General features: G+C 34.7%; 1 protein-coding gene and 1 pseudogene across 1 annotated transcript; both read right to left on the bottom strand.

The window, feature by feature from the left end:
* Nucleotides 1-10931: 10931 nt before the first annotated feature.
* Nucleotides 10932-14598, bottom strand: LOC111995749 (uncharacterized). The gene is made up of 7 exons (XM_065774430.1): nucleotides 14502-14598; nucleotides 14148-14318; nucleotides 13984-14038; nucleotides 12973-13088; nucleotides 12582-12883; nucleotides 11523-11828; nucleotides 10932-11427 (listed from the first exon to the last, which is right to left on the bottom strand). The coding sequence occupies exons 1-7, from the start codon at nucleotides 14596-14598 to the stop codon at nucleotides 11098-11100; spliced, it is 1377 nt and encodes a 458-aa protein (XP_065630502.1). The 3' UTR covers nucleotides 10932-11097.
* A 2954-nt stretch (nucleotides 14599-17552) lies between these two features.
* LOC136067945 (putative F-box protein At1g65770) lies at nucleotides 17553-18567 on the bottom strand (annotated as a pseudogene).
* Between the last annotated feature and the right edge of the window lie 201 nt (nucleotides 18568-18768).

Below are 18768 nucleotides of genomic sequence, written 5' to 3'. Positions count from 1 at the left end.
TTTTTATTTTTTATGTCACTCTGTACCATAAATGCAAATATAACTAAATTTTATCTTTTAAAAATCCATGAAAACAGAAGTTTGTCACTTTTAGAATATGAAATTTTTTTTGTTTGAACCAAGTTCTTTCGCAACTTCTCAAAAAAAAAAAAAATGTTCTTTCCCAACTGCCATATATGCAAGAAGAGCAAACACACAATAAGGCAATGCAACTCAACCCCCAAATACCATGCATGTACAGATTAAAAATATATACAACTTATTTCAACTTTATTCTCCTTGATTATATCATGTTCCAAATTCAAATGCAGCAATGAAAACATAAACTAAAGCAATAATATAGCACAAGACCAAACTCAATTGGTAGTGGGGGTTAGAGAGAATTTACTGTGTTGCATAAGTAGAGAAGATTAAATTTCAATAACAAAATTTTATTCAAAAATTGAGTCCTAAATCTGAAAAAGGAAAACCCAAGATTCAGAGAGAAGAGTAAAAAGTTAATCTAAATCAAATTATTCACTGGGGAATTTAAACAAACACATAGAGGACAAACACAAAGATGTAAATAACAATGAACCAAGACAAAATCTTTAAAACCACAATGCTAATTGCTTACACACAGATACTTTCATGAAATCAAAAGTTGATGAAGTTACCAAGTTTTATCCAAAATCACAGAATAAAGATAGTTTTTTTTTTTTTTTTTAAAAAAAGAGGTTTCGGTGGGACTAAGGGGCCATAAGCATAGACTTGTAGCAGTCACCGTTCAAGTCATTGTCTAAATTAAAACATGCAATGGTAAAACAACATAATAACAACATGACAGAAGTTGCAATATTGTTTTTTTTTTTTTTTTTTTTTTAACAATGCAATACAACAGCGGTAAGGGGAAGAAAAGGAAATTTAGCCACCAAAACCACACAAACAAAGAAGATTAAAAAAGAGAATCCCAAGCACTACAACTGAAAGGGGAAAACAAAAGAAGTCAGTTTTACCTGTAGCCGTTTCACTGGTTGGCGGTGGCAATAGGCTGGTTGACGGGGCTTGGGGACTCAGAAATTTCATCATCTAAGATGGAAATTGTTTCGAAGTTGTCGACAGGAAATAATCTTCAGACACAGAGAGAGAGAGAGAGAGAGAGAGAGAGAGAGAGAGAGTACAGAAGTGAAAAGTGACTGAGAAAGGTTTTTCTAATCTTTTGTAACTGCTGAGTGCTTACTCAAGATAAAACAGTGTGTCTCTAATTTATATAGGCAAATTGAACACAAAATGTTTTTTAAAATTTCACTGAAACGGTTTATTTTATCAGTCAATCGAACATATACAATTTTTTTTTTTTTTTAACGAATCGTGTCATTAAATTATCAAGCTATGTGGCGCAATGAGAAGTAGTTAACAAAAAGTCAAACGTTTTGGCTATTAGTTATTATATAGATATAGATATAGATATAGATATAGATATAGATTTAAAAAAAAATTCTAGTTTAATTATTTATACTGTAAAAAGTGAGATTAAAACTGGATTTACAGAATAACCCCACAACAAATAAAGTAATTTAGTCTTACAATAACCCAACTCAATCAATAATACAATTGTTTACTTGCAATTGGCAATGCGACCAACATACTCAGTCCTAGGGAGATGCTCTCCTAGTGCTCCGTGAGTTGGTACCTCGTCGAGTGTACCAAATTGTTTAATACGCGCAATCCAAGCTGATTTCTTTTAGTTTGTAGTCTTTTTTGCACAAATCCCAACATAAAAAGGCTAGACATCTCACATCTTACGAAAATCATCTTCATGAGAGTGCAACATTTAAATGTAGAGCACAGATTTTTAGAAGGGAAGGTAAAATTGGACTCTAATTTTTAATTTGAATTGAACACTTAGAAGGATAAATCTAGACACTTGGCACAAAATTAGAACTCTAATTAAAATTGCAATTTGAAATTCTCTCTGCTTCACCTATTATTATATATATAGATGGGTTAGGCGGGTAATGGATAATTAATTTATATTTAAACGGGTCATAAATGAATAAATGGATAATTACACACCTAACCCATTTATGATCTAACCCGCTCATTTGCCACCCCTAAGTATGACCAAGCAACTATAGAAGAAGGTAAAAAACCCATCAGAGTTCTTAGTTTTCAGTCAAAGAAGAGAAGGCATGTATTGTGGAAAGAGTGGTAAAGTTTCTGGCATGTATTGTGGAAAATTCATTAAAGCTTATGATCCATTGCACGTTGTCAGAAAATTAGAGGAAAGTCAGGAGACAACTGACGCACATGGGACGGTATAATGGTAGTGCTCACACCCACAACCCAATACTCTTCTTTTTCAACGCGTTCAGACTCTCTTCTTTAATCTTAAAAATTTGAATCCTCAGTCAACAAGAGAAGAAGGCATGTATTGTGGAAAGAGTGGTGAAGTTTCTGACGTGCGTTTGAATGAATATATGGGTAATTGATAATGACTGATAAAAATCCATTGCGCATTGTCAGAAAATTATTAGAGGAGAGAGGAGATTACTGTACATTATATTACCTTCGTGGAAAACACGGGTTTACAGTGCTACATACCATTGCAGTTTACTTCAACTAATAACATTCTCTTTTTAGTGGTTTTGATGAATTTTAGAGTTTTTTTTTTTTTTTTGTATTTTAATTATTTTTATAAGTATAATAAATTTATTAGTATATACAATTTTGTTAATATAAATTATTATATTTTCACCAATAAGTAATATAAGATTACCACCATTTAATGAGGTGATGAGATTAGAGAAATGTGAAATATTTTGTAATCTTAAATTATCATAATTTATATAAAAAATGATAAACCAAAAACTGTAATTATTTTTTTAACCTCTAAACTTGTTTTAAAAACCTCTTAAAGCTAATGCACTTCTATTATGTGCTTAGTTTTTATTTAATTTTATTATTTAAGATTTTATTTTTGATATTAGGAGTTTTTTTTTTTTTAAGAATACTAAGTATTTTTAACACACACGGAAGAGGAAAAAAGTTTTAAAGAAACTGACAGTGGTGTATATCTAAAAAGGCATAACTTTTGAATACACAGCACAGACTATTATAAAGAGTTAGTTAATTAGATAATAATAGGATAAATTGTTAACTGGACTGATTTAAAGTAGTCAATTTATCAATTAGGAGGTCTTAGTTCTCTCGAAGCAACCAATACACTAATTAGGTTCATAACAACTTTAGTGCATTTCTTTTATTCCCTTACTTATGTGCTTAAAATTAAATCTATTTATCTCACCATTTATAAAAAATAAACAAAATAAATTAGTTTTTTTTTTTTTTTAAAGTAAGCCAGCCACTTATTTAAAAGCACTTTTTATTTCAAATATTAGAAAACAAAAATATATCTATATATGGGATGGTATCATGGTAGTACTCACAGACACAAACTTGACAACACATTACCCATTTATAATATGATAGAAGTTGAAGTCCATTGCGCGTTGTCAGAAAATTAAATGACAGGAGACTACTGTACAGTATAGTTAGTACCTTGGCGGAAAACGCGTGTTAACGGTGTTTACTGCTGTTTTTCCTGTAAAAAGAAAAAGGAAAAGAAAGAGAAGGCTAGTGGGTTGTCGGGTTTGTGTCTGTGAGACTGTGACCCACCTCAAAAAATAGTAAGGAAAAGTTTGTCTGTGTGAGAGTGTATATATATATATATATATATATCGCATGAAAATTAATACAAATTTTGATAGTGTGGGATGTCTTATTCGAGCTTCTTTAGAGATTGTACTGAAAATTTGAAACGCGAATATAGGGCTCAATTATTACAGGTTAACAGATTGTAATTTGTAAAATGAATTGAACTTAATCTTTGTCAAGCTTAATGTCCAACAAAATAATTATGAACAAAACAAATTAAACATTGTGATGCAAGTTAAAACTTAAAACTACAAGAACACCCAAATCTAGCGAGTTCTACTGAGTGCTCTATTTTCTAACAGCCACGCAACACGTACGTTGATTCTAAACCACACAGAGCCAGCACATTAAATCCTAATCAAATTAAATGGGAATCAAATTATTAGTCAAGTCCTCAACTCCTTGACGTAAAGTGGCTATCAACATTTGTTATACTGAAAGAGAAAAAGATGACACTTGACAGAGCTACAATACAAATCTTTTTGTTCTAGACTCGACTTGCAATTAATATATCTCATTCTGGAAATGACTATTTCCAAGATATATAGGACCACCTTGAATTTGGAAAGGAGTAATGCTACAGCTACAAATTATTTTACAATATTTTTACAAAATGATGATGTGGCCAATCTCTTATTGGTTTTCATCTAGACTCACCATTAATATTATTTTTTTATTTACCAATAATCACTCACCACATCAGTAATTTGTAAAAAAATTTGTAAAATAATTTGTATCTCTAGCATTATTCTTTGGGAAGAGGTGTTGGACACTTCAATTCCTCTTGTTAACCATAAATTCAAAGTCTTGCAACAATACCCGGCATATATGCCGGGTACAAGATATACAAAATCCAAAAACAGACCCATCGACATGTTATAGAGAAAGAGAAGACAGAAGTATGGCCGCATTCACATAAGACACACATTATAGACAATATGGGATTATTTAAACTAGTAAAGCAAGCACATCATTTTGCTTTTACAGATTTTCCTCGTAGGGAACCTTTCTTTCTTTCCTTTCACATTGACCATTCCATGATTTCCTTGAAATGGTGGGAAAATATGGTAATTTTCTCCGTATATGGGACCTCTTGATTTGGCCTTAAAAAGCTATTAGCAACTATGGAAAAGATTTGAAGTTGAAGGTGTCTATTGACTCTATTCTATTGTCATCTTTCTCTCTTTCAAAATAACAAATGCTGATAGCCGCCTTACGTCAAGGAGTTGAGGACTTGACTAATAATTTGATTCCCATTTAATTTGATTAGGATTTAATGTGCTGGCTTTGTGTGGTTTTGAATCAACGTATGTGTTGCGTGGCTGTTAGAAAATAGAGCACTCAGTAGAACTCGCTAGATTTAGGTGTTTTTGTAGTTTTAAGTTTTAATTTGCATCACAATGTTTAATTTGTTTTGTTCATAATTATTTTGTCGGACATTATGCTTGACAAAGATTAAGTTCAATTGATTTTACAAATTACAATCTGTTAACGTGTAATAGGTTGTGGGCTTTAGGCCCATCTTATTTACTTATATAACACACATATTTGTACCACACACTCTACCTCTTATATAATGACACGCATGTATATTTTATCACTTGAGAAATACAATAATATTCATTCAGTATTTCTAACATGGTATCAGAGCCACTACTCTAATCCTCTGGCGTGCCGCTCTTAAGCAGTCTTGTCTTCTTGGGTGTCATCCATAGCAGTCGTTGTTGTCAGCATCACCGCTGCCTCCACCGTGACTACAGTACATCAAAGACAATGTTGTTGCCACCATCGCTTCTGTTTCTTTGATCAGACCACAAGTTGCACCATCCAAAAGGACACTCTCCGATCTACTTGCTTGTGAAAAATCGTCTTCATTGAACCACTCACACGCCCTCATGCGCCACTACAATTCTTGATGATATCATCACACGCCTCCACATGCCGCCACTCTCCCTTATGCGCCTCCATGCACCAGGACTGCATCTGTTGACGTCATCGATTATGTCATCTATGCCACACCAACCCTAGCTGACGTCATCACCACCACGTCATCAAGATGGCGTCATCACAGCCACGTCAGCGCCCAGTCATCTGCTTACGTCAGCATCAGTCAACTGCTTGCGTCATCTTGTTGACATCATCACCGTTGACTTTGCCGTTGACTGTTGACTTTTCCAGAGTTGACTTTTTGCAGTCTAGGTGCTCCTTACCAAGTTTTTTGAGCAGATTTCATTTTTGCATATTTTGCTACTAAATAAAGAATAAGTACAAGTCTTCTTTTTATTGCAACAATCATCGCCGACAATCCAACAAATGTTTTTGCAATTTTTGCAAACATCTTGACAATAATATTGAGACTTGTTATCAATGCAACGAAGAATTAATCCATGTCTCGAATGTGACATTTTATTAGTAAAATTATTTGTTTGAACTATTTTTAAATTGCAAAAAGAAGCGGTCAAAGATGTTGGCTATTTAATGGGAAGTTTTTTTTTTTTTTTTTTTTTTTTTTTTTTTTTTTTTTTTTTAGAGGAAGCATTATTGGCACGATTTTAAAAATTGGACAAGCCAAAGAACTGGTTTGTGCTCTGATTCCCGGTTTAACTCGATTTTTACCAATTTTGATCGGATTTATGGACTGAACTGGTGCTTGGTTTCCGGTTGGTCCAGTCTGATTTTAAAAAAAATTACTATTGAAGCAAATTAATAATAATGTCAAGTATACTTTATTATGTAGCATGTACAATGTTCCCACTTGGCTAAATAGAATCTTGTGTTAGAAGATGGAATTTTGATTTCTTCGTTTTGGTAAAAGTTTGAATCAACCTTATTTAGTTGCCAGAATTCAGTCGTGTTGAATGAATTGCAAAACCTACAATTTGTACCTAGTCTTTTGAGAGTTAGGTCAACTTGATAATGTCGCCTCAATCCCTAAGCAATTGCCCTAAAATAGGAAGGAAAAAAAAAAAAAAAACTATGATATATATATATATATATATAGTTGGGGTGGGGGATTTAAACTATGGACATCTTCCTTAAACACATCAAGAGGTACTAGTTGAACTACAAGGTCCCATGATCTATAATACATTAATTATTTAATAATATACTTTTATAACATCATAAAATAAAATATAATTAATTTCTATAATATAACATCTACTTTCATTTTAAAAAAAAAAAAAAAAATCTTTTTACTTGGTTTTTCAATCCATATGAATGATGGCAATGGCATTAATTAACTGCTGGGTTTTGTAATAGGTTAGTTGTGATCAAATGCTTGAATCGAAAAGACAAAAAATTTGCACTACTAGCAGAAATTTTTTATATAGGAACAATTTTTCTGCGTGATAAAAACTTTATATAAACAATTACTTGACATAGAATAGTAGTTATATTAATAAACAATCGGGATATACAAACATTCATCAGAACACCAGATCTGTAGCAAAGCTGGTGATTTAAACATCCAACCTTGCCAATCTTTTCTTCAAAATCATTACACAGGTTCAGAGTTAGTCTCAGTGGGCAATGAACATGAACTTAAAATCACCTATATAAGTAATTTTCAACTTTGGACACATTCCTTCAACTTCAAACTTGAAAGATTCTGCATGTGTCCAAAATTTCACCTAATCTTTTATATGCTCATCATTTATACAAAATAATATCTGATGGTGTTACTTTGATGCTCAACACTTCTACTCAGGACAGTCCTACAAGGAAGGTACTTCACCGAGGCAAGAATGAACATGGATTTGTATCCCATTCATTGCTCTGCCTTGCCAAGTATCACTTCCTCACTTTTCTGTTTCATCTATCAATTTGGTTGCGGAAGTTAAACTAATCTTGGGGCAAGATCGATTATGTTAAGTTAATGTTGCAAACCATGACAAATTGTAAGTCTTGTTGTAAGACAGTAGTTTGGATCTTGCTAAATCTAGCTAGATTTAATCTAAGAAGGCCTGCCTGAAAATAACCTGTACAGCAAAATATGCCGATGATAGTGGCTCTAACTAGTTCTAGAGTCTAGTAGCCACTATTCATTGTCTGGACCTTGTCAATTGGAGTTGCCATTTTAGTGTTACACATGTATAAAGTATAAACATTCTGTTGCACGTGTGTGAATTTACACACTGAAGTGGCATTTTCAAGTTTAAAATTCAATTGTTTTGAGAGTGTGTAAATGCACACAATGGGTGAAACAAACACTGTCCATGTTTGAATACTTTCCTTATTCCTTCCACTCATATGTTTAGGAAAATCTCACTTGCACCAAGTAAAAGCATTAAAATATAGTGAGTAAAAAACACAAGGAAAACCCAATTACTCTATTCTGGTTCAAGCTAATTTGGTCGTTGTTGAAATGGAGCATCGTCAACAATGATTTTAATATTTGAAACAAATAAATATTTTTCGTTTTATTTATTTATTTATATATTTTGGTCTTCTATAGCTCTGTGAAAATGAAATTTGGTCGACTGTTGAAGCCACTCATTATTAATGATGACCCAATCTCGATTGATGGAGGATATATACCTTAGAACAAAATGGAAGATAATAAAGATTCAATTTTCTCCACTTTTTTATATAATTGGATTGCCTTACAATGATGTAGCTTTACAATTATGCTATACAATTGTCTCTTTATCGTATAATGAAAGTTTTGAGCATTGGTTTTTCATTCAAGATGCACATTCTAACGCCCTAAGAGTGAATGGTTTTTTCCTTTTTTAAGATACAATTTGATTTGAACTAATTATTGCCTCATTTCATAATAACTGATTACTTTATTACCATTAAGCAATTCAAACCAAAAAGAAAGTATATCAAGAGACCATTTCATGGAGCACCTCTCTCATACTTGGTGCATCTCACTCATCTATAAGACTCACATATTATAAGAGGGTTGCTCTATAATACAGTTTGGTAAGATTTTTTTCTAAATGAAGACATCAATAAATTTATTTTTGTGAAGAAAAGATTTGCTCCCAAGTTTTTTGTTCGACGATAAAAATTTAATCAATGGAACTAATTATTATTATTGTAGGGAAACGTTTTGCAGCCCAAGCTCAAGAGGTATGGGATCTTGGCCTAGTAAGTCCAGTACAATGAATTTGTAGAGAGTAAATCAAAAAACTAGGCCCTAGTGAATTTAATAACAGCTAGTATGGATTTAAAAGACGATTAAGCAAGAATAAGGCATAGAGGGTTGAATAAATTCACTGTCCAAGGAGACAAGTCTTGATATAAATTGATAGAACTGATTACAAGTGCAACTGTGATTGCTATAGTCTTCTTTTCTCTCCTCCTTTTGATCCTCCTTCCTTCAGGGGTCTCCTACATTATATACCCCCTTCCCAGTGATCTTGGCCCTCCATTTGTCAATCGTTCATCAACTACTAGAGTGCCCGTCCCACCAAACACCCCTTTTGGTTTTCTGTGAGTTGCGGTAACCAAGGAAACACTGTTTAGGGGACTTCTCCACATAAATACGGCAAAAAAAGTAGCTGTAGTACATTGAATGCAGAGGTAGCAGCTTTTCCTTAGATATTCTTGGGTTCCTTTCCTTCTCGTGTGGTCATGAGGCATGCTTCTAACACTGGAGTTTCCATGGAGGTCATTTTCGTTGTTGGAATGCGTATCTGAGCTATATTTGTCATGGCCAAGGAGGAATTCCTCCTTGAACCACCTTCTACCCCTTTCTTATTCATGAGATTCTAAACTAAAATTCTTTATAACTAATTTTCCCTCCTCGGACATGCCAACGTTTTCAGACAAGGCCTAAGGCCCAATACATAATTTTGGGCTCTTAACCCTACAATTACAATTATTATTATTATTATTATTATTATTACTAGTTGTGCAAGCCAACTTCAACGGTTGCTAATGACTTCAATTAGACATTGATATTATTTGCTTGCTTGTGGACAAGAATATTGGTAAATTTAGTAAAATTGGTTCTCACACACGTTTATAAGCAACAAGACCTAACGTGCAAGTGGGGATTAAGTTACCGAGGGGTGGCAAATAGATACAAACTTACATCATCACCAAGCGAAGAGAAGCACAAAATGGAAAAGTTCTCTACCGAAACAAATTCAAGGAGTTGTCACTCCAGGCCTTCCGACAAAGAATATTGATTTTTTTTTTTGCTGTGTACAAGAATATTGAATCATTGATAGAAAGGGTGAGGCAGTTTGAAACATGATGTGTAGTGCGAACAAATGTGTGTAGGTAACACAATAACATCGAGAAAGCTAGTTAAGGATGAATTGTTGGGGAATGATATTGCTTTAGCATCACTGTAGGAAGAGTGCAAAGGTTGAAGTGGTAGGTTATGTGCTTGACATTACTTCACGGGCAAGAGACTCCCTCACAATCGTCACCATCCCTTTCATATTCGTCTTTTCATTATTGTTTGAGAAATGCAATGTCAAAACATTTTCACAACAAATACAATATGGCGGGTTGTTATTTGTTGTTACTAGTGGGTAAAAAAATAATTTCAGTGGTGGATTCAAATTAAAAACCTGTAACAACTTGCTAATTAGGATTTATTGTAAAAATGTTGTTTACGTAATACTTCTCTTATTGTTTAGTAGTCACGTAAGGAAAATTGTGAGTGAAGAAGCAAACAGGGCCACCATTGGAGTCTCCATAGAGTGACCAAAAATATTTATCTTAACTTCAGAGTTCAATAGTGTCAGAAGTGAATGGTTATTAAAATTTCCAAGTAAATAATTCAATAAACACTTTTTTGGACTTGAAAAAACCAAATTTGAAGTAAAGATAAAGTGCAAATCTTGACCCAAATGTGTAACCTTTTTCAATCACAACCAAACTATTTATGAATATAAAGTATAATCATCCACTAATTAATTAAATATATTATGAGCTATTTTCCACGACAAACACCACAAATTTTAATTTTGACACTAACCATGTTATGATTACAAAAGCAATATGTTAGGCTAAAATCAATATTTATTAACCATCTAATAAAGTAACCATACAAAGAGATGACCTAACAATAGAAAGCCCTTGTAATCCATCCACCATCCCACCTACAAGTGCAAGAGTTGTAGCCGTGTAAATTCAAGTAGTATCAAGTTCCATTAGTGCTAAATTCGAGTAGCATCAAGTTCCATTAGTGCTATAGCGGCCTCACGGGAGTCAAGTGGTATGCAGGAAAACAAATGGCAAACATCAAACCCAAAATTTAAAAAAGCATCTGTGCCGAAATTAAGACCCTTTCCCCATTAGAGAGAAGAACAAAGTTACTATAATGCTAAATTCATACCCATGCAAAATTTTATACAATGTGAAAACAAATTGATTCTATACATTACAAATGGCAAACATGAAACCCTAGTATCTATTGCATATCATAACATTCCCTTAGTCTCTCCTCCTCCGCTTCTTGTGTCTGTCATCCCTTTCACTCTCATCTGAACTTGATGAATCCAATTCTGAACTAGCTGACCCTGTAACCAAACTACCAGAACTATCCGATTCTTGCTCTTGTTGCATAATAAGGCGTGGCATATTCTTCAAGTACTCACGTAAGTTTTCAGTGATGCCACCAAGTCCAATGGATGTGAAGAAGTTAATTGAAAACCGTGTGTTCCTGGGATTGTCCCTTGGGAAGATAGATTCAAAGGAATCCTGCATTGTGGGATCGTTAAGACGCTCATTCAGCAGACGGATGCCCAGATGCTCTGACAATTCCTGCAACAGAAACAACACAACTGTGAATACAACAGCTTCTAGAAGAAATGCTAGAGAAAAACATGAGGGGAAAAAATTGGTGTCGCTTTCGATACCTGGAATAGAATCTTGATAAATATACGAGACGAAGAAGTGGTATCCTCCTCTGTTAAGCGAATATAGGCTAAAACATGCCAAGGTAGAGCATCTGTGCAGAGTAAATGTGCAAAAAACTTAGCCACATTACGCAACTTATTTGTTTCAAGCCGGTGAATCATGGAATATTGTTGGACAAAGCATTTGTCAAAATTTTCCTGATAAACTTTGTTGATCATGCAGAATCGCTGCCCCAAAAGACCATAATAACGGAGGTAAGTTCTCTCCTGACTACAGCATTCCAAGAGCATAATGTTCAACTCCATCTGCATAAGCCACCAAGACAACTATAAGTTTCAAGTAGTACAGAATTTGATTCAAGATTTTTTCTTTAAAATAAATTGTGCTTATATATTATTATTAAGCTTTCAATTGCATTATTATCAGATTTTTTCTTTTATTATTTTAAGCATTCAATTTTAGGAGTTATCCAATTTTTCTAGCCAAACTCAACTCCTTGTCAAGTCTCAATTAGCTGAGCCTAAGCAGCAAGAAGCTTTAGCTTGGGCTCTGTGTGGCTTGCCTCTAAACACCCCTAATAGTGACTGAAGTACCCAAGGGAAATAATCTAAGCACCAAGGCAAGTTAGTGCATGAAACCACTAATGAATTCTAATCGTTTGGGGGGTGGGGGTTAAAAACACAGAAGCTAAGAATAAAGAAAAAAAAAAAATTTTGATACTGACTTGTAATAACATCTAGCAATCTGAAATGTTAAAAGAGTATGTAAAGTGAATCTAATCCATCTTGTTTATTCGTTTATTGTTCATTTATTCACTTGATAGCAAAGGGGAGTAAAGGATGTCTTCATGCTGGACGGGAGACTCAGAACCCAGCTCTAGTTCCTCTAAATAATAGTGATTCCTAGCCAAGTACCAATAATTTGCAGAGACTCAGCGAACTGTGAACAAATATTCATTATTTATCTATCTTTCCCTACTTCGTCTTAAACAAGGAAATACTAAATAAGGAGACTTCAATTTTACAGCAGCAACATCAGGAAAAGCTTGCAACACTTACCTCTTGACCTGGCTCTAGTTTAATTTTCAGGAGCTTATGACCTGCCTCCTCAAAATCAACACTGGACATAATTGTTAGATAGATTGTCCTCCGGAGATTTACAAGATTTGTCTCTGTTTCATCCCTTATTTTCATCTGCTCCTCATCCTCCTCCTCATCATCATCCTCATCCTCATCCTCATCATCATCTGAAGCTGCATCTGAACCTTCTTCATCCTCAGACTCGTCACCCAAAATGGTTTTCTTCAACTCTTCATAACGCTTCTCATTCTCAAGGAAATTAGGATCTGGCTTGAATATATCTGAACAAGGAGAAAGAAAAACATAAATCAATACATAACCATAGCTAGACCAATCAAGAAGCAGAAGACAGCTCAGCATAATGCCATACCAAGGGCAATCTCTGGATCTATTTCCTCTTGGAGAGAGATCTCATGGGTTATCTGATCTTCCTGCTCTACAAGGTCAAGACCCGGCCGAACAGCCGAGTACCCCTGCAAACGAATACATCACATTGGGTATCTTTATTCTAGCTATCCTTGGACACTAACAGTAGTATCTGATGCCATAATTCTAGAAATGAAGGGAGAGAGAAAAAAAAAAAAAAAAAAAAAAATCCTGAATGTCCTTAACCAAAATTTATGGGTAGGGACTAATTTCACTTTCACTATTAGGTCAAGATCTCATCCGTTCTCACAATCAGATTGTGATTGAAATATGTTCTGCATGATCTATTTCCTTCTTGTGGTTTGATGATATGCAAATGGTTAAGCAATAATGAAAGAGAGGAGGTACCAAAGCCTGATTTTATTAATAGCAAGGTTCGGCAAGCCATTAAAAACAAAATTAGACAGATGGCAGCTATAAGGTCTACAAAACCATGCTATGCCCATTCCATGTACCATAGCATTCCAATTATCCACTCAAGAAAAGATCTGCTGATCTGCTCTTCTATATTTAGTATTTTATACAGTTTTTTCAAACAAAATACTTTAATCCTCCTATTGTACCATACACATGATCCTCATAACCAATACAATTAAACCATTGTGAGTTTCAACGACAATGGACTTCTTAAAATTGGTAATTGATAAGTAATAACTTCTTTTTATTGGTTAGGAGAACCACACAAGTATAACCATACTCCTATTGTAATGAACAATTTCTCCAGTCCATCATATATATCTTGAACATTTCCACCACTAATTTGCTGGATCAGTTGGACTACAAAAACATGAACAAATAAATAAAAAGGCTAGGCCATGAGTAGATCTGTGAGAAAGTTAAGTTTCTGCACAAGCTTTTATATTTTACAGCCTGCCCAACATCTCCATTGAAATCAAATTTTCAATCCACATGGACTTTCAAATGACAAGAATCAACCACTATGTCAGGCTGATACCTGATTAATGTCACAATCAATAAAGAAAGTGACACAGGAGACATCACAAATAAAGCTGAATTCATAAAAGACACACCAACATAGAGCAGTTCAAGGGCACCACTATCCCATGCTAGATTAATTTAAAAAGACAACGACCATGTAAAAACTAAATTAAACTCAACATTTAGACGAAGATTTTGAGCTGAGCCAAGATGGGGGAGGCCAAAATGGATGGCACTGGGCTTTGTAATCTAGAATCTTGTCAATTTTCTGATTCTCTAAGTAGAAGGCACCAATGTTTTTTTCGTCAGTGAAGTAAATGCAATTCCCTTTACATCCAGAGAATTCTGTAGCTGAAACAGAGAAGGAACAGTCATTACCCAAAATAAAAACTTGATCACCCAAATTCTTGACCATAACCAACGACCCCACTCTTGGTCCAGCTTATAAACTTCAAAATGAACTGTCTTAGGATGAACACGGTATCTATGGAGATCGTGGTCAAACCTCTCTCCATCTAAGAACTATCAACAGACATAGAGTACTCCACAGACTCCACCAATGCTTCTGGTCTCCCAAGCCCACAAAGTCGGAGGCGAAAATTGAACCAGACTCATTGACGATATCATCCATGAAAACTGATTCCCAACTATCTAATCACTAAGAATTGTCCCTTTATACATAATGTATCACAGTAACAAATTGTTATCATCTACGAGGATCAATCTCTGTCCCATGATTTCAAAGCCTACTTTCCTCATAAAATAACAAAATGCGGAGAGGGTTTATATCAAAATAGTCCACCAGGAGTAAGGGAAACAACAGAAGTTTATCCACACCAGCAATATTCATGCACTACTATGTTGAAGTTTATATGCTTTGCCTACCTCGACAGCTCGAAAATCCAATAAGTTAATCACTTTTGGAAATAGTCTGGGAGAAAGCTGGTACGGAGGCTTGAAAGTGGATTCAAAAGACGTACTCGACCAGGTTCATACTCTTCCACCTTGACCAACAAGCCCTTTGATGAACATGTTGAAAGGTTTGGATTATCATCGAGTGGCTCAAGACGGTAGATGGTACTTTGAGAGAGAAAGGATTGGCCTCCAGCTGAGTTGATGGGGAAAGGAAAGGGAGAAGCGAAGGAGGAGATATCCCACGTAGTGGAGGGATAGAGGTTCTCAGTGAAGCACAGATGCTGCGAAGTCTTACAACATCGATGGAGCTTGGACGGTTTTTCCGATTAAAGGCAAGAGTTCCATTGGAAGAGCAGACCAGTCGACCTCTCTCTCAACCATATTTTCGTTGCTTGACTTAGAGAATGACTTAGCAGGCAAAAAGAGAAAAAAAGACCAAAAGCAACCTTATCTCCATATATAAAAAGCGCGAATGCGTTAAAGCTACAGTAACAAAAACAGTAATTTGGTTTGTTCAATCATTGCACTGAATAGAACCGCAGTGGATTGGATAGGACCGAATAAGACTAAAGTGGGTAAAATAACCGAATAAGACCGAAGTGGACCGATTAGGACTAAGATTGACCGAATAGGACAAAGTGGACAAAGTAAATCGAACAAGATCAAATTGGACCGGATTTTATTAATAAGACCAAAGTAAACCGAATAGGACTAAAATGGAATGAATAGGACTGAAGTGGATTGAATAGGACCGAATAAGACCAAAGTGGATTGAATAGATCGAATAGGTCGAAGTGGACCGAGTAGGACTAAATAGGATCAATATGGACTGAATAGGACGAAGTGGACCAAGTCTACTGAATAGGATTGAATAGAACCAAGGTGGACCAATGGACCGAATATGATCAAAGTGGACCGAATAAGACTGGAATTTTATTATTATTTATTTTTAAATTTATAAATATTAGGCTTTAGATACCCAAAGTATTATTTTAATGTGTATTTCCTAAGAAATATAAAAAGTATTATCAAATGTTCAAATTTATTGCGTTTTTTTTAACCTATGTAGGGTTTTTTAGTAAATTAGACCATAAAATAAAATGTAAAAAGTTAATCTATAGTCTACTTATTCAATATTTTGAAACCAACTGAAAAAGAGCCACTCAACTTTGCAATAGTCTTTTGTATTAAATTTTAGCTCTATAATAATTTTTTAGGAAAAAAAAAAAGATTTGTATTGACATAATTTGTGAATTTCATGACTTTCATATGACAAAATATTTTGTCAACACTTCTAAAATGCTTGAATCTACAAAAGGTGCACTTAAAAATTAGAGAGGAAAAAGAGTCTAGTAATAATCAATAACTCCATCACCAATAAACAGGTTTAGTAAATTTTATTGGAAATATTCACTAATAAATCAGAAAGAAGTTCCATTAAAATATTTTGGAAACAAATTTTCCCCTCATGTTGAACTCAAATGGCTTTTCAATTTTCATACGCATCTTAAGTGAGATGTGAGAACTAGACGTGTTGTTTTGGTTCCTGTATAAGCTTAAGTGTATCACCAATATTTACTAGTCCCTTTCAACCTGGGTCTTCTCTTATGAGATTTGCCCATTGAGAAAAGAATGAGCAAACAATGGGGTTAAAATTGTTTAGGGCATGCGTTTATAACTTCATTGTTTCCTGCTAAAAAAAAATGAAATGAACCCACCCTATCCATCCTAATGTCCTTACATAAATTTATGGGTAGGACTAATTTCACTTTCACAATCAGGTCAAGATCTCACCGTTCTCACAATCAGATTGTAATTGACATATGTTATGCATGATCTATTTCCTTCTTTTCGTTTGATGATATGCAAAAGGTTAATTTTTTTTGGGGAAAAAAAAAGGCTGAGGTACCAAAGCCTGAGTTTATAAATTGCAAGTTTTGGCAAGCCATAAAACAAAATTAAACATAGATGGCAACTGTAAGGTCTACAAAACCATGCTTTGCCCATGCCATGTACTATAGCATTCCAATTCTGCAACAAGCCCAAATATGTACAAGTATTAATGCAAAGACTCGAGAGAAATTCTGTTTAATTATTCAGCAACCGTAACTTACATTTATTCATAAAAAGAGCCACGCACTTCTTGCCTCAATAAATGGATTCTGTGTTTCCTTACAAATGGTGAGTGGTGACACATTGCTCTCTTGCACATTTGATACCCAAAACCCAATTTGGCCTTTTCCACCTTCCTTATTACGTAACAGTAACACTCAACACACCGCATATAAATTTCAATGACAAACAAGCACTACAAATTTGTCTGGACCTCTGCTACAATGGCAAGGCATAAGGATGCCAAATATTCTTCTGGCTAACATAAACTGATTCACACCCCTGACTATTTTGGCAAATTGCAATGACCTGCTCATCAATTTGGTTACCAAACAGATGTAATAACTTTAAAGTACTTGTTCTAATTTGCTAAATTAGCTCCAATAGCTAAAAATCATTTATGTTAAAACTCATTATCACAAAAGCACTACAGCCCAAAGTTCTATTTCTTACAGCAATCCCAATCGGGCAATGTATACGACACTTCTCATATATACCTACATAATTCAGTAAATGACTTGTACTTTCTGAAAATACTAGCTCATGAGTAGAAGGCAATATTCAACACATGATCAAGCTTTAATCTATTTAACAAGGATTATTGAAGTTTGAGTTTGTGATCATGCTAGCCACCACAACGGCTGTTATATGATTAAAACTTACAATCATCGAAAGTATCTGTTACAGCAAGCAAATAGGGGCACATAATAATGAAACAAACACACCATTATATCAAAAAGTTTCACAACATTAATTTCATACTTACATAGGCCTAAAGCAAATTTGGGAGACGCCAGGATGGATGACTGTCCTCGAAATATGATAAATATCCAACGCTATTATCTTCCAAACTGAAAACTTGAGTTTCATTTTGATCAGTGAAGTAAATGCAATTCCTTTATACCAGAAAGCTCTTTAGCCATAACCGAGAAACAACAATCATTACCAAAACAAAAGCTCGATCGTCCAAGCTTTCCTTCAACTCCCATCGACCCCACTCTTCATCAAACCTATACACTTGAAACCAATCAATTTGGCACAATCTTCACCACCCATATAAAAGTAAAACGCATCATTCCCTACTCTCCTTTCCCTGTCAAGGTACCTATCAACAACATAGAGAGCTCCACAAGACTCCACCAAATGCTTCTGGCTACCCAACCCACAAAGCGGAGGCAAAAATTGAACCAACTTCAATGACGATTGATCGATCCATGAAACGATTCCCAAACTATTAATCACGTAGAATTGGCCCTTATACACAATGATATCATCATAATCAAAACTATTTCGATCTACGAGGATCAATTCCTCGTCCCAGATTTTGCAAAGCCTAACTTTCCGTCATTAAAGATAACAAAAGCGGCAGAGGCGTTTACATTAGTCCAAGGAGAATGGGAAACATAACTACCTTATTCACTCCAAAAATAGAGATGTCACTGAGACTGAGGACTTTTTCGATTTCATTAGTGGATGCGGATGATCCAGCTCTAACTTGATATCTAAGCGTATATGCTTTAGTTAACTCTACGACTCGAAAGTCAAATAAGTTCAAAGTCTTATTGNTGTCCCATCATCCCACCTTTAGCCTTATGTGAGTGGCGGTAGCTGAGAAAGCACTGTTCAGGTGTCCTGTCCACATAAATGCGGCCAGAAAGGTAGGTACAGTGCATTAAATGTGGTGGTTGAAGTATGCCTCCTTGATATTTCTCCGTTGCCGTTATCTTTATGTGTGTCCGAGGTTCCTCTCCCTCTTGACACTTGTCAAATAGAT

Source organism: Quercus suber, unplaced genomic scaffold (assembly GCF_002906115.3).
Source record: "Quercus suber isolate HL8 unplaced genomic scaffold, Cork oak 2.0 scaffold_92, whole genome shotgun sequence".
NCBI lineage: Eukaryota > Viridiplantae > Streptophyta > Magnoliopsida > Fagales > Fagaceae > Quercus > Quercus suber.
The sequence above is the reverse complement of the archived record's forward strand: the minus strand, read 5'-3'. Positions and strand labels throughout refer to the sequence as shown.

Excerpts from the sequence above, each read along its gene's own strand:
- LOC111995749 (XM_065774430.1), bottom strand. The coding sequence starts at position 14,598 with ATGGATGATATCGTCAATGAGTCTGGTTCAATTTTCGCCTCCGACTTT. Across the intron at positions 14,319-14,501 it reads GAGTCTGTGGAGTACTCTAT|CTACAGAATTCTCTGGATGT; the intron begins GTCTGTTGATAG and ends TCTCTGTTTCAG. Across the intron at positions 14,039-14,147 it reads CTCAAAATCTTCGTCTAAAT|CTTTATTTGTGATGTCTCCT; the intron begins GTTGAGTTTAAT and ends TTATGAATTCAG.